Below are 13667 nucleotides of genomic sequence, written 5' to 3' on the forward strand. Positions count from 1 at the left end.
CTCTCTCTCTCTCTCCTGTATAAAATTGTCTTAAGGGAGGACTGGCCGGCCGGCCTGCGGACGGACCTCTGATGTCACGCTCATGTCACCATGACTAAGCCATAACCATACAAGTAAGACGCGCGAACGCTGGAAGCGAACGCAGATTGACTGTGGCTGCTATATTTAACCTAATCTAACCACAGCACACAGGCAGTGCAGCTGCTGGCATTTCAGCACGGAGTTTCGAGTCACATGGGGGCGCGAGCCAATGAGAGCGTGAGTCACATGGGGGCGCGGCTGCACACAGACACACACACGGACAGAGACACACACACACAAGCCGAGCAGGGTTTCATAGTAAGCTGCACTTGGGCGGAGGTGCGGCTTCCCAATGCCAGTATGTCCAAATATGGAGTGTGTTGTCTAACCTCAATGTGTCGTCATCAGCAAACAAATCAGTCAGCTCCATATATGGTCACAAAAGGGGGCATGCCCATATATGTGCATATACTGATGACAGGGTTCTCCATACATGGGCATAAAAGATAACCTGACTCCGCCAGATGGAAGAAACTTGTGTCACATTTGTTTCACAGGCTACTTCCATCTGGATAACCAATCATATTTACGTGTCTACATGACATATAGTAGCTGTGCAAAAGTGTGCAAAATTAAGTATATTGGGTGTTTTTAGCAGTGGCACAAATGGCCAGTTCTTTGGAGAGGATGGTGTCTAACCAAGGCTCAGACAATGCACAATGACTATGATTACCAAGCTGATTATGAAATAAATGGTAACTGTTGTAACTGAGTGATTAACACATTCATCACTGTTAGTTGTCAAAAAGTGCATTTATTCACTTATGTGAACAAAAAACAGCTTCATAAAACACAAGCATCCGAATCTCAGTATTGGCAAGAGCTAGGCTAATTATTGGGATAGACAGCAAACCTTGTTGACAGTTATATCTGTTTTAACACCAGGTTGCTTCGTGACTATTTTTATGTTTGTTACATCAAATTAGATTACTTGTGTGCTACACCCTGATTAGGCAAACTGCTGCTGGTAGAGTACCTGGATGGGTCCTAGTACTGTAGTCTACCATCAGTTTCTCACACACTCAGCCCACTAACAAGACCTTAATGAGCAACCTGCACACTTCTCCCTCTCCAGTGTCAACCCACTCACGACAAACAGGCAGAGGGAGAATCAGGGGTGGTGTAAGTGGACTGGGTCATGGTTGTTAACCAGATGACAATGACTCTAGGCTAGCTGCTATGATGAGATCTATTAACACTCTGCATGCTAATGAGACCTGTATTATTCATCCAGTGCTTTAAAATAGCAGCCTGTGGCTGTGATGATAACAAATAGCAGCAATAGATGAGAGGATAGAGGGGAAATAGGAATCGGGCACATGCCCATTACATGCGTGCGGGTGAAGCCCAGTACAGGTAAAAATGTACACCTGTTCCACATCCGTCCCCAAAAATCAACCGGTGTAAATATGTATGATTTTCAGCAGTGTTGTTTGGCCTCAGAGCCTATCACATTTGATTTCTGCGAGGTCGATGACAAATTAAGAAGTTAAGCACTGCTTGTGAAAGCTGGTAGACATACGTACAGCAATGTTTTGTTTTAATACATGTAATATTAAAGGCTGTAGTCCATCTTTTAAAGGCCCCCTAATCAGCTATGAATAATATAATGGGTCCTACACTGGCCGCCCACAATTTGGTGAATCTAATTACAGGAAAACGGTATGGAGTATGAAAACCCTCTTTGTACGGTTATTGTCACATGACACGGAAGAGAATTTGCACAAATAAGAGCATATTTGGTAAAGAAATCATGTTTCTGCAACGAACAGACATTTGTAGCATTTGTGACCTATGTTTCAATGCGCTAGACTCCTTGGAGATTGTTTATTGTTTATTAAGGATCCCCATTAGTCTACACCGTAGTGGAGACTATTCTTCCTGGGGTCCAGCCAAAAAATATATAAAAATACATATCATGAAATGCATTACAGCATGATTAATGTTATTGAACAAAAACTTACAAACTTGTCTGTCAGAAAATACCCCAAATAATAACAACCTAATCTAATTTCCTTGTGGAGATGGATTGCTAAGGTAGAGTGAAACACCTACCATCAGCTCCCAGCACTTACCACACTCAACCCTTGTGGCCAAAGGTGAGTGACACTGACAGCTTTTACAATCAGTCTTCTGTATCATTTGTATTGAGAGGCGTTCATTCCCAGTAGGCCCCTCGGCACTAGGGTGCCCCCGCACCCAAATATGGATTTGTTTTGCCCAAATATGGAGTACTGAGGTCATAATACTGATGTCATAGATGACTGACGTCACAGAAAGGCCTCCAACTGCACTGATCGTGGGTCCCGCTCCAATATTTCTACATTTGGAAACATTGACAAACTTTCCCAGCCACAATGACAGGTCAGAACTGATGTCACACTGCCAATATAAAAGTCTTGTTCAGCTTCAAGGCGTTAACATTCGCACAGAGCTTGTTTGGTTGATTTAACAAGAGGAGATAAGAAGTAGAAGTCATAGCTTATTCTATTCTTTGAGTTTTAATTTATTTCAAGGTTCACAGAGTAAGCAAGTATTTTTGCAAGTAAAATTGACCAAGATGTCTGCAACAAAAGGTGTGGCTATTGGCATTGACCTGGGAACCACCTACTCCTGTGTGGGTGTTTTCCAGCATGGCAAAGTAGAAATCATTGCCAACGACCAGGGAAACAGGACCACCCCCAGCTATGTGGCTTTCACCGACACAGAGAGACTCGTTGGAGACGCAGCCAAGAACCAGGTGGCTATGAACCCGATCAATACTGTGTTTGATGCCAAACGACTGATTGGCAGAAAGTTTGACGATGCAGTGGTGCAATCAGACATGAAGCACTGGCCCTTTAAGGTGACGAGTGACGGAGGAAAGCCCAAAATCCAGGTGGAATACAAGGGGGAGAACAAATCCTTCAACCCAGAGGAGATCTCCTCCATGGTCCTGGTGAAGATGAAAGAGATCGCAGAGGCTTACCTGGGCCACAAGGTAAACAATGCCGTCGTCACAGTCCCAGCATACTTCAACGACTCACAGAGGCAGGCTACAAAGGATGCTGGCATCATTGCAGGCCTGAATATACTGAGAATAATCAATGAGCCGACTGCAGCTGCCATCGCATACGGACTTGACAAAGTCAAGTCAGGAGAACGCAACGTCCTAATCTTTGACCTGGGCGGGGGCACCTTCGATGTATCCATTCTGACGATCGAGGACGGCATCTTTGAAGTCAAGTCTACAGCTGGGGACACTCACCTGGGCGGAGAGGACTTTGACAACCGTGTGGTCAACCACTTTATGGAGGAGTTCAAGAGGAAACACAAGAAGGACATCAGCCAAAACAAGAGGGCTTTGAGGAGGCTGCGCACAGCTTGTGAGAGGGCTAAGAGAACTCTGTCCTCCAGCTCTCAGGCTAGCATTGAGATTGACTCTCTTTCTGAGGGCATTGACTTCTACACTTCCATCACCAGAGCTCGCTTTGAAGAGCTGTGCGCTGACCTCTTCAGGGGCACATTAGACCCTGTGGAAAAATCCCTTAGAGATGCCAAAATGGACAAGGGACACATTCATGACATTGTCCTGGTTGGAGGCTCCACCAGAATCCCCAGAATACAGAAACTCCTGCAGGATTTCTTCAACGGCAGGGAGCTGAACAAGAGCATCAACCCGGATGAGGCGGTGGCCTATGGAGCTGCGGTACAAGCTGCTATTCTGTCAGGCGATACATCAGAAAACGTTAAGGATCTGTTGCTGCTGGATGTGGCACCTCTGTCCCTGGGCATTGAGACAGTTGGAGGAGTTATGACAGCTCTCATTAAACGGAACACCACCATCCCCACTAAACAAACCCAGACCTTCAGCACTAACTGTGACAACCAGCCTGGGGTCCTCATCCAGGTGTATGAAGGAGAGAGAGCCATGACCAAGGACAACAATATGTTGGGCAAGTTTGATCTGGCAGGAATCCCACCCGCTCCCAGAGGGGTTCCTCAGATCGAGGTCACCTTTGACATCGATGCTAACGGCATCTTGAACGTGTCTGCGGCGGATAAAAGCTCCGGCAAAGAGAACAAGATCACCATCACCAACGATAAGGGCCGGCTCAGCAAAGAAGAGATCGAGAGGATGGTGCAGGACGCCGACAAATACAAAGATGAAGACGACCTTCAGAGGGACAAGGTCACCGCCAAGAACTCGCTGGAATCGTACGCCTACAAAATGAAGAGCAGCGTGCAGGGTGACGACATGAAGGGAAAGATCAGTGAAGAGGAGCAGAAACAGGTGGTTGAGCAGTGTGATCAGGCCATCGCCTGGATGGAGAACAACCAGTTAGCTGATAAAGAGGAGTACGAGCATCGGCTCAGAGAGCTGGAGAAAGTGTGTGAGCCTGTTATCAGCAAGACATACGCAGGAGGAATGCCTTCAGGAATGCCAGCTGATGGAATGCCAGCAGGTGGCTGCAGAGACGAGGCACAAGAGAGCGCCCAAGGACCAACCATTGAGGAGGTTGACTAAAATGAGCCTAAAATGAAGTCATCATGGACTTTACGGTTTTCAAGGTTTAAAAAACAAAAACAGAATGCTTGTATACACTCACTCAATAATTGATTATTAAGAGTTGTTGCCCTTATTTTTGTTTTGTTTTGTTGAACGTGAACATGCCCTACATCTTACTATTTTTTCTCACCTCTAGTCTCCTACTAAATTGGGAGGATGTAAAAAAATAATCTATGGAAGTAAGTTTGATTAATTAGAAAAAAGACAACTAAATAAACCAGCCGTCTACTGGGCAAAGAGACCCATTTTCCAGGCCATACAGTAGTGGAGGTTGTCAAAAAAATATTAATTGTGCCAAAAAAAAGTAATATATGTACTGTGCCTGGTAAAGGTACTGTGAAAAAAAAGAAGCTGACTCCAATGGGTCAGGTACTGTATAATCTGCGTTGGAATCTGTCGTGAAGGCTCGTCATAACATGTACGCACTGGGCTACAAGTGGGCGTGCCTTCAGATCAGGAAGCAGGCCGCGCTTTACCCAATCAAATGTAGTGGGCGGGATTCACGTGTCCGTCGATCTTTCCCCCTCGAAACAAACCCAAACTAATTTAACAATAGCGTCCGCGGAGCAGACAAAACCACGGAAAGATATTCACATTTTAACTTACTCTTTCATCATAGAAACAAGTGGACTTATAACCAAAACGATCCATGTTCTCTGGGAGAAGTGGTGTTAGTGTTCCGTGTAGAAATATTGTTAGTGGGAATGAAAACATAGTGGCACCACCGGAAGTGAAAGCTGAAGGCAGACCAAAACCCCGGTTTCCTTTGCGCACGGGTGCTACGTCGCCATTGTCCCAGAGCCAAGTAAGATAGTACAAACAGCAGAGGGCGCTGTTTTTCATTCTTATTTGGTTCTGGGTTCCCAGATTGGGTACTGTATGCCTCTCAAAATCCAACCCTATACGTCCTCGCTGTGAAAGGTGGAAGCAGGTCATGCTGACTAACAGGGCTCTGGTCAAACTGCTTAAAGGAGCACTTCATGCGTTTTCAACCTTCAAAATGTCAAACTACGTACTGATCCGATCCAATAAATCAATATATATATATATATATACAAATTTGGGATAGACTGGACGTTAGGGTTTTTTTTAACCTCAAAAAAATATTTAAAATGAATGAAAAAAGTAATTGAAAAAAACACGGTCTCCTCACGTAATAGAAGGACAATATCAGTCACCAGAACCAAGGACGGGTGTTTCAGATTAATCTAACATGGTTTTTATAGAAAGGGGGCTTGTCTGATAAAATGTATATCAAATATCTATTTACTGAATCGTGATTCATTCATGGAATGAAGCAGCGAGACATGCAGTGGTGGAAAGTAACTAAGTACATTTACTTAAGTACTGTACTTAAGTAAAATTGAGGTATTTGTACTTTACTTGAGTATTTCCAATTCCCAATACTTTTACTTATACTTCACTACATCTCAGAGGCAAATACTGTACTTTTTCTCCACTACAATTATTTGAAAACTTATTACTAGTTATATACTAGTTACTTTTCAGATATAAATTATGATATTATGAAACATACATTAACTACTTTAGCCCTATTTTATACGTAGGCTATTTGAAAATAGCCGATCTACAAGCTCACAACGCGTTGTGAGCTTGTAGATCGGCTATTATCAAACATTTTAGTGCCTTTACTTTTGTTACTTTAAGTACATTTTGATGCCAACACTTTTATTCTTTTAATCAAGTAAATTTAGAATTCTGGACTAACAGAGTATTTCTATATTGCAGTATTGATATATATAAAGAATACATCACATGGATGCACCTGGGATGTATCATCAGTGTTATAGCCTGGGGTCATAGGGTGTTTCGGGTCTCGCAACATACACCCTCACCCAGGTGACCCAGCCGGGGTTGATCAAGCCTCAACTTACATCCCAGGTAGCTACCCACGGTCAGTCCTATAGGGAAAGACAGGGCCACTCAGTCCGCTTCTCCGGAACTACTCTGCCTGAACACGGGGAGGCTCTGGCACGTGGAGGGACTAGGCTCTGTGGGTGGCCTCCTGGCCGGGCTCCTCCTTCGTCTCAACCGGTCCATGACCTGAGCGCTGCACCAGATCCGCTGCACCAGATCCGCTGCACCGCCCGGATCCAAACATTTCCTTCTGGCGTGATGGTTCCTTGGGCCGATACCACTGGATTGGGCCGTCTAATGGTATTAGCTCCACTTGCGGTTTGCTGGAATGGCCCTCCTAAAGGCCTCACCGTGGGTTTGTTGGGCTTCTTCCTCACGGAAGACACAGCCTGGGGTGCTAACCCAAACTGCTCCCGGTATAACGTCTACATTCCGGCTGTCTCCGGTGGTCACCAAACTATTCCTGGTTGTCACGTAGTCTAATTCCTATGAGCCACTATAAATAGAGTCACTAACTATAAAGAACACTCACATGGATGCACCTGGGATATATCATCAGTGTTGTAGCCTAGTATTGATACTTTCAGGTTATTAGTCCAGGGAATGAAGCAGTTGCTGCTTTAGACGTCATACAGTATGTCACATGATTTTGTCCGCTCAAAAGCTACGGAGCAGTGGTTCTATGTAAATGTAGTTCTGGGTTTGAGCTTCAGTGTCAGACTACCATCACTAGAGAGCACCATATATGGGCATATCGGTGGGATGGCGGTGCAACGTGTGCATATACTGATGACAGGGTTCCCGCGGGTCATTAAAAAGTCTTAAATTGTCTTAAAAAAAATATCGGGAATTTAAGGTCTTAATTTGTCTTAAATTTGACCGTAGGTATTACATTTTAAGGTTATGTTTTTAAGGCTCATGGGAAAATGAAAGCCATAAACATTTGTGCGTATTCTAGTGTTGAATTTTCCATAAAGATATATTATCAGTACGCTCCTCCATCTCTCCCATTGTGTTGAGAGCGGGTGAGAGACGCACACACAGCTGGAGTTGACGAGCTTGTCTCGTTGCCCGGCCGTCAGCGTCAGCGCTGCAGTGTCGCTCGTTAATTAATTTGCTCCAGGTGTCTGTGTAAGCTCAGAAGCTCATTTAAGTGGACATTGGGCAAAATCAGAGCCCCCGTGACCGTTTTGGTTGATAAAGATAGCAGTAGTTGTAGTTGAGCACTGTTTGGCAGTACTTGTTGTTGCTACAGAGCATAATGAATGCTAAGTGCTAACAACAAATGTATGCTATATAACGGATGTCACTGGTTACAATGTGGAATAGAAACGACGGACGCTTCCCCCTCAGCTGTCATCAGGCAACAGTTTCAAGTGAATGTTTGACTGATCAGAAGTAAATATTGTGCTACACACACACACACACACACACACATTTGAATACTTTTATTTGGATCTACATAAATACAGTAGCATACAAGATCCAAACATTTTTTGAAGAGGGTTTCAAACGAAGGCATGACCAGACACTGTATGCAATATATTTAAAACACAGTGGGATAATATGCATGCAGAGCAGTGATTATAATTTAACACCAGGCAACAATATATATTAAAAAATGTTAGTCCACTCAAGGATAGACAAAGCACCACCTCTTCCAGATAGAGAGGCTGCCGATCACTGCAGAGACTGAGCAGTACTTGGCCAGTCTTTTTGCAGCGACCTTCTGCAGTCCTCCAAGTTGCAGTCCACGTAGCGCGAGTCTGTGGACATGCCCCCGACTTCCGAACACAAGCACAATGAACTGGCAGTTATATCCAAGTGACTTGATGCACTCTACCAAAGGCTGATATTTCATGAGTTTGGATGTGAAGCAAATGTCCATATACAGATCAAAAGAACAGCCTATTTCAAAGATGACAACTGATTTACTTGTTTCATTAATGAAAATAATATCTGGAGCATTTGGAATATTGCAGAAAATATTATCATCAGTGGAATTATGTTCAAACCAGTCTGTGTGAGCAGTGCTGTGCAAATACATTTTAGATGTTATGTCCTGTACTTCTCTGATTTCTCTGGAAATTAGATCCACCAGCCGGTCGTGCCTGGCAATATACAGTCCTTTGTAAAAGCTGCAGCCATTGAGGATGTGGGCCATTGTCTCTTTATTGCTTGGGGTAGGATGTGGATGGTGAATGCAGTGTGGTTCATGTTGGGATGGATACCAGGTTGCCAAGTTGTATTTTGTAGGCAGAACTTGTAGGCGGGCCTTGATGGTAAATATGAGAATGTCCTCTCCAATGGTGGTGTTTGAGAGGATGGAGTGTGACAGAGAGTGATTTGCAGAGGGTAGATGAGCCAGTTTTCCTTGCAGGCTTAAACTAGTCCAATGCTGGGCACTCTGAGTTCTCTTCATTGTCAATATTGAGGCCCTCGCAGTTTTGACGGACAGCTCCTGTTGCGCGCCGTCGTCCAACGCGTAGGTCGCGCGCGCATTGATGAGCGGGTCTGTGATGTTATTGAGCGCAACAGCGGAGCCGTCGTGCGCCGCCCACTTCAGCTGTAGTCCAGAGCGCTGGCACAAGTCATTTAGGTCCATCCAGTCAGAACGCACACCGAACCCCGGGGTTCTGATGTCCAATTTTCCATTCTCCTTTATTTTGAAGCCGAGAAATTGCGCGTCATTCTCCTCCGCGGGTGGTATTTTGCGTCGCTTCAGGTGCGTGAGGAGAGACTGTCGGGCCATCTCTCTTACAGTTGTGTCATCGCTGTTGAGCATGTTGAGGAGATGTTGGGTTCTGGTGGCAGTGTAGATCCACTCGATATTCGGGACACCCAGTCCACCTTCCCCGCGGGGCTGGAAGATGATGTCGCGAGTTGAGTGGGTATTTAAACACAGCCACTTCCTCACCAGGCTCACCGTTTTGTTGTTCATCTCCGCCAGAGTGTTCTGTGGTATATGGACATTTGCAAACAGATGTTGAATCTTGACGAGTGCCAGTTCTGTGATGGCCTGTAATTTCATTAGGATGGGTAGAGGAGATGTATCAATGAGGTCGAGTCTGACAGAATAGTCGGTAGTCAGCTCTCTGACCTGCTCTTCCCAGTCCCCTGCAACATTGAATTTATGGCCTAGATATGGGCACACACACACACACACACACACACACACACACACACACACACACACACACACACACACACACACACACACACACACACACAGACACACACACAGTTTGAGCCTTCACTTGCTGTGCTGCTGCGCAACAGGGCAGATCTCCACCAGGCCAGGTGGCCCTACCCAGGCCCATGACATTGATAGGCAGTCTACAGTAGCCAATTAGAATGAAATCTGCTAAAACTGACTCATACACTAATACAGAACCATATAGGCTAAATATTGTCTCTGACTCTCTGTCGGTTGGGAAAACTGTTCCTTTTATTTTAAAACAATTTCAAATGGTGAAAAAAGCCAATCTACAAGCTATAATTATTAAAAATTAAGAAATACTATATTTTAAATAGTGAAAAATACAGAAAATAGGGGAAATACATAAAATCTCTAATCTGTGATTCTAATGTGATTAATGTGACCCCTACAGTCAGTGAAGTCCAGGGCTGAATGTGACAAATATTGAGACAAATAGGCTATAACCCAATACATAATTTTATTAAATAAATTGGTTATATTTTACAGATAGTTACACTATTCTTGTACTATATTAAAATTAAATCATCCTTAACCTTCAGGTTAATTCATTATTTCCGTGGACTTAAAAATCATCGTTTTCTTTATGGCCTTCTTTTTGATTGGCCTTTTACAGGCCCTACCAGCCTGTAGGGGGAGGTAGAGAGTAACATATTATGATACCAGCCTGTAGGGGTAGGTAGAGAGTCACATTATAATACCAGCGTGTAGGGGGAGGTAGAGAGTCACATTATAATACCAGCCTGTAGGGGGAGGTAAAGAGTCACATTATAATACCAGCCTGTAGGGGGAGGTAGAGAGTAACCTATTATAATACCAGCCTGTAGGGGGAGGTAGAGAGTAACATATTATATTACCAGCCTGTAGGGGGAGGTAGAGAGTAATATATTATAATACCAGCCTGTAGGGAGAGGTAGAGAGTAACATATCATAATACCAGCCTGTAGGGGGAGGTAGAGAGTAACATATTATAATAGCAGCCTGTAGGGGGAGGTAGAGAGTAACATATTATAATACCAGTCTGTAGGGGGAGGTAGAGAGTAACCTATTATAATACCAGCCTGTAGGGGGAGGTAGAGAGTAACATATTATATTACCACCCTGTAGGGGGAGGTAGAGAGTAATATATTATAATACCAGCCTGTAGGGAGAGGTAGAGAGTAACATATCATAATACCAGCCTGTAGGGGGAGGTAGAGAGTAACATATTATAATACCAGCCTGTAGGGGGAGGTAGAGAGTAACATATTATAATAGCAGCCTGTAGGGGGAGGTAGAGAGTAACATATTATAATAGCAGCCTGTAGGGGGAGGTAGAGAGTAACATATTATAATACCAGCCTGTAGGGGGAGGTAGAGAGTAACATATTATAATACCAGCCTGTAGGGGGAGGTATTATATCGGTGCCGCGCTATGAGCTTGTAGATCTGCTATTTTTGAATACCCAAAAATCTTAAAATGACACAGATGCGTTCCCGGTCTTAATGGATTAATAGAAGTTTTACCATCCGCTGGCCTGCACTCCCATTAGCCAATTTCAATATAGGAAGACATTGTTGCGACATTTATTTGGGTCTTAAATTACATTTGTTGAGGTCTTAAAAAGGTCTTAAAAAGTCTTAAATTTGACTTTCAAAATGGTGCAAGAACCCTGGATGACATCAGGGATATCCATATATGGGCATAAAATGGACAAGGACTGACAAGGGGCATAAAATAGACAAGGACTGACAGATACAGAGATCTCCATATATGGGCATATTGGTCAGATCGGCAGTGCGGCGTGTCCATAAACTGATGACATCAGGGATCTCCATATATAGGCATGAAAGAGACACAGACAGACAGGTACAACGGGTGACAAAGCCCTCGACACTATTACTCAGACATATAGGTCGGATCGGCAGTGCGACTTAGGTGTTCGGGCCGCCCGAACCACTAGTCTTGCAAAGAATGCCACACATTACGAACTGATCCGATCTGCCTTAAATTATAAGGGGCCTTTAAACAACACAGATCTAAAAGCAATTTCACTTCCACCTATACGGGGCACCACAAATGCACACTGCCCACCACAAATTCCCACTGCAACTACATCCAAATATGGCTTGTGTCATGCTGACTATGACAGCATGACAAACCGTCTCGTCATGACATCGGAGTCAAACAAATCATATTTGGGTACCACTGTGAGTCGGTCAGATGTCCTTATATGCATATGGATATTCAGTTGTCCAGAACTGCTGATCCAACCAATATGCCCATATACAGTATGGGCATCAGGGATCTCCATATATTGGCATAAAAGGGACACATACAGTTAGATTAGTTGTTTTTGATTTATCCAACAAATGCTGATGAACAACACTGATTTGAGCATGAGTCTCCTGGGTGCCTCTGATACGCCCATATGGGCACATCGGTCATATTGGCGGTGCGAGGTAGGTTTGAACTCTATATCTTCCAATAAAACCCACATTTTAATCACATGTTGAGGGTGAAAACATAATCCCGTTCCAGCCTGGCAGAGGTAATAACATGGGAGTAAGGAAAAATGGAAAATTAATGAGGTTGTCCTAAAATAGAATTTGGCTTTCGAATGGTACTTTACATTGCCATGATCACCATTGCAATCAACTAATCTAACTGTAACCTAACCTTTTTTGAACACTTATGATTTATTGTTCATTGAGATAGTTGGAATAGTTTTTAAAATTGTATTTATTGTTTTGTTGTGACTTTTTTTATATTGTATGGTGTTCGAAACAAATAAAAAGAGAAAGAAAGAATCATCAATCATCATAACGGCTCTTTATCATTGCCATGATCACTACTGCTTTTGTAATCATCATCAACATCGGAATAATCTTTATGATAATCATTGTCATAATCATCTTTTTCTAAACCATATTACATTACATGTGATAAAGAGCATTTTGCAGAAAAGAGGCAACATATGGGCTGTAAATCATGCAATATTGCTCCCATCAGATTAAACATCAGAACATACCCACGTTGGTATTGTTATGTGCAAAATAGATTATCAAGTGGCTGGCATTGTCATTGATAATGCTGAGTAAAGGTTTCAGACGAGTGATGAGTAAAAGAGGCAGATGTAGACTGTTCAAGAGTTTACAGATGCTAGGCATTAGTTCCAGTGGTGGGTAGTTACAGTTACATTTACTTAAGTAATCATTTGAATATAATGTATAAGAGTAGTTTTAATGCAACATACTTTTCATACACTTTTTTTCTTTGGCCAAATGTAAAGTTGTTTTTTGAAGTAACATTTTTTTATGTGTAACTTTTTTTTGCCAAAGAGGCTGACTGATATTTGCATTAGGTCTGTTACAGCATGTGCTGGGGTAAACATTAACTACTGAAATGGCTGCTGCAATAAGACTGACTAGATACCCCAAGTCGTGATACTGATATGTGGAGTTGGCGGTGCCCAGTATCAAACTCAGAACCTTTGTGGCGAGTGAGTGGCACTGATATATTTTACAATCAGTCTTCTGTATCAATTGTATGGAGAGGTGCTCATTCCCAGCAGGCCCCCGCTACTAGGGTGCCCCCGCACCCAAATATGGATTTGTTTTGCCCAAATATGGAGTACTGAGGTCATAATACTGATGTCATAGATGACAGAGATCAGTGACGTTGGATGGCCTCCAACGTCACTGATAATGGGTACTGCTCTAATAATCCATATTTGGAAACATTGACAATCTTTATGACATGTCAGAACTGATGTCACAGTGCCAATATAAAAGCCTGTTCACCTTCAAAGCTGTTGCACTCTGCACAGAACCTTTTTTGGAGTAAACAAGAGAAGTAGAAGTGAAAGCGTATTCTATTCTTTGAGTTTATTTCAAGGTTCACAGAGTAAGCAAGTATTTCCGTAAGTAAATCCATCCAAGATGACTGCAACAAAGGCTATC

At 43.3% G+C, this 13667-nt stretch overlaps 1 protein-coding gene across 1 annotated transcript; it reads left to right on the plus strand.

The window, feature by feature from the left end:
* Nucleotides 1–2641: 2641 nt before the first annotated feature.
* LOC308084860 (heat shock 70 kDa protein 1-like) lies at nt 2642–4588 on the plus strand (the record flags this gene model as incomplete). The annotated part of the gene is made up of 1 exon (XM_080427809.1): nt 2642–4588. The coding sequence occupies one exon, from the start codon at nt 2642–2644 to the stop codon at nt 4586–4588; it is 1947 nt and encodes a 648-aa protein (XP_080283935.1).
* Nucleotides 4589–13667: the final 9079 nt, after the last annotated feature.

The sequence above is a fragment of the Gymnoscopelus braueri genome (assembly GCF_963280865.1).
Source record: "Gymnoscopelus braueri genome assembly, chromosome: 1".
Classification (NCBI taxonomy): Eukaryota; Metazoa; Chordata; class Actinopteri; order Myctophiformes; family Myctophidae; genus Gymnoscopelus; species Gymnoscopelus braueri.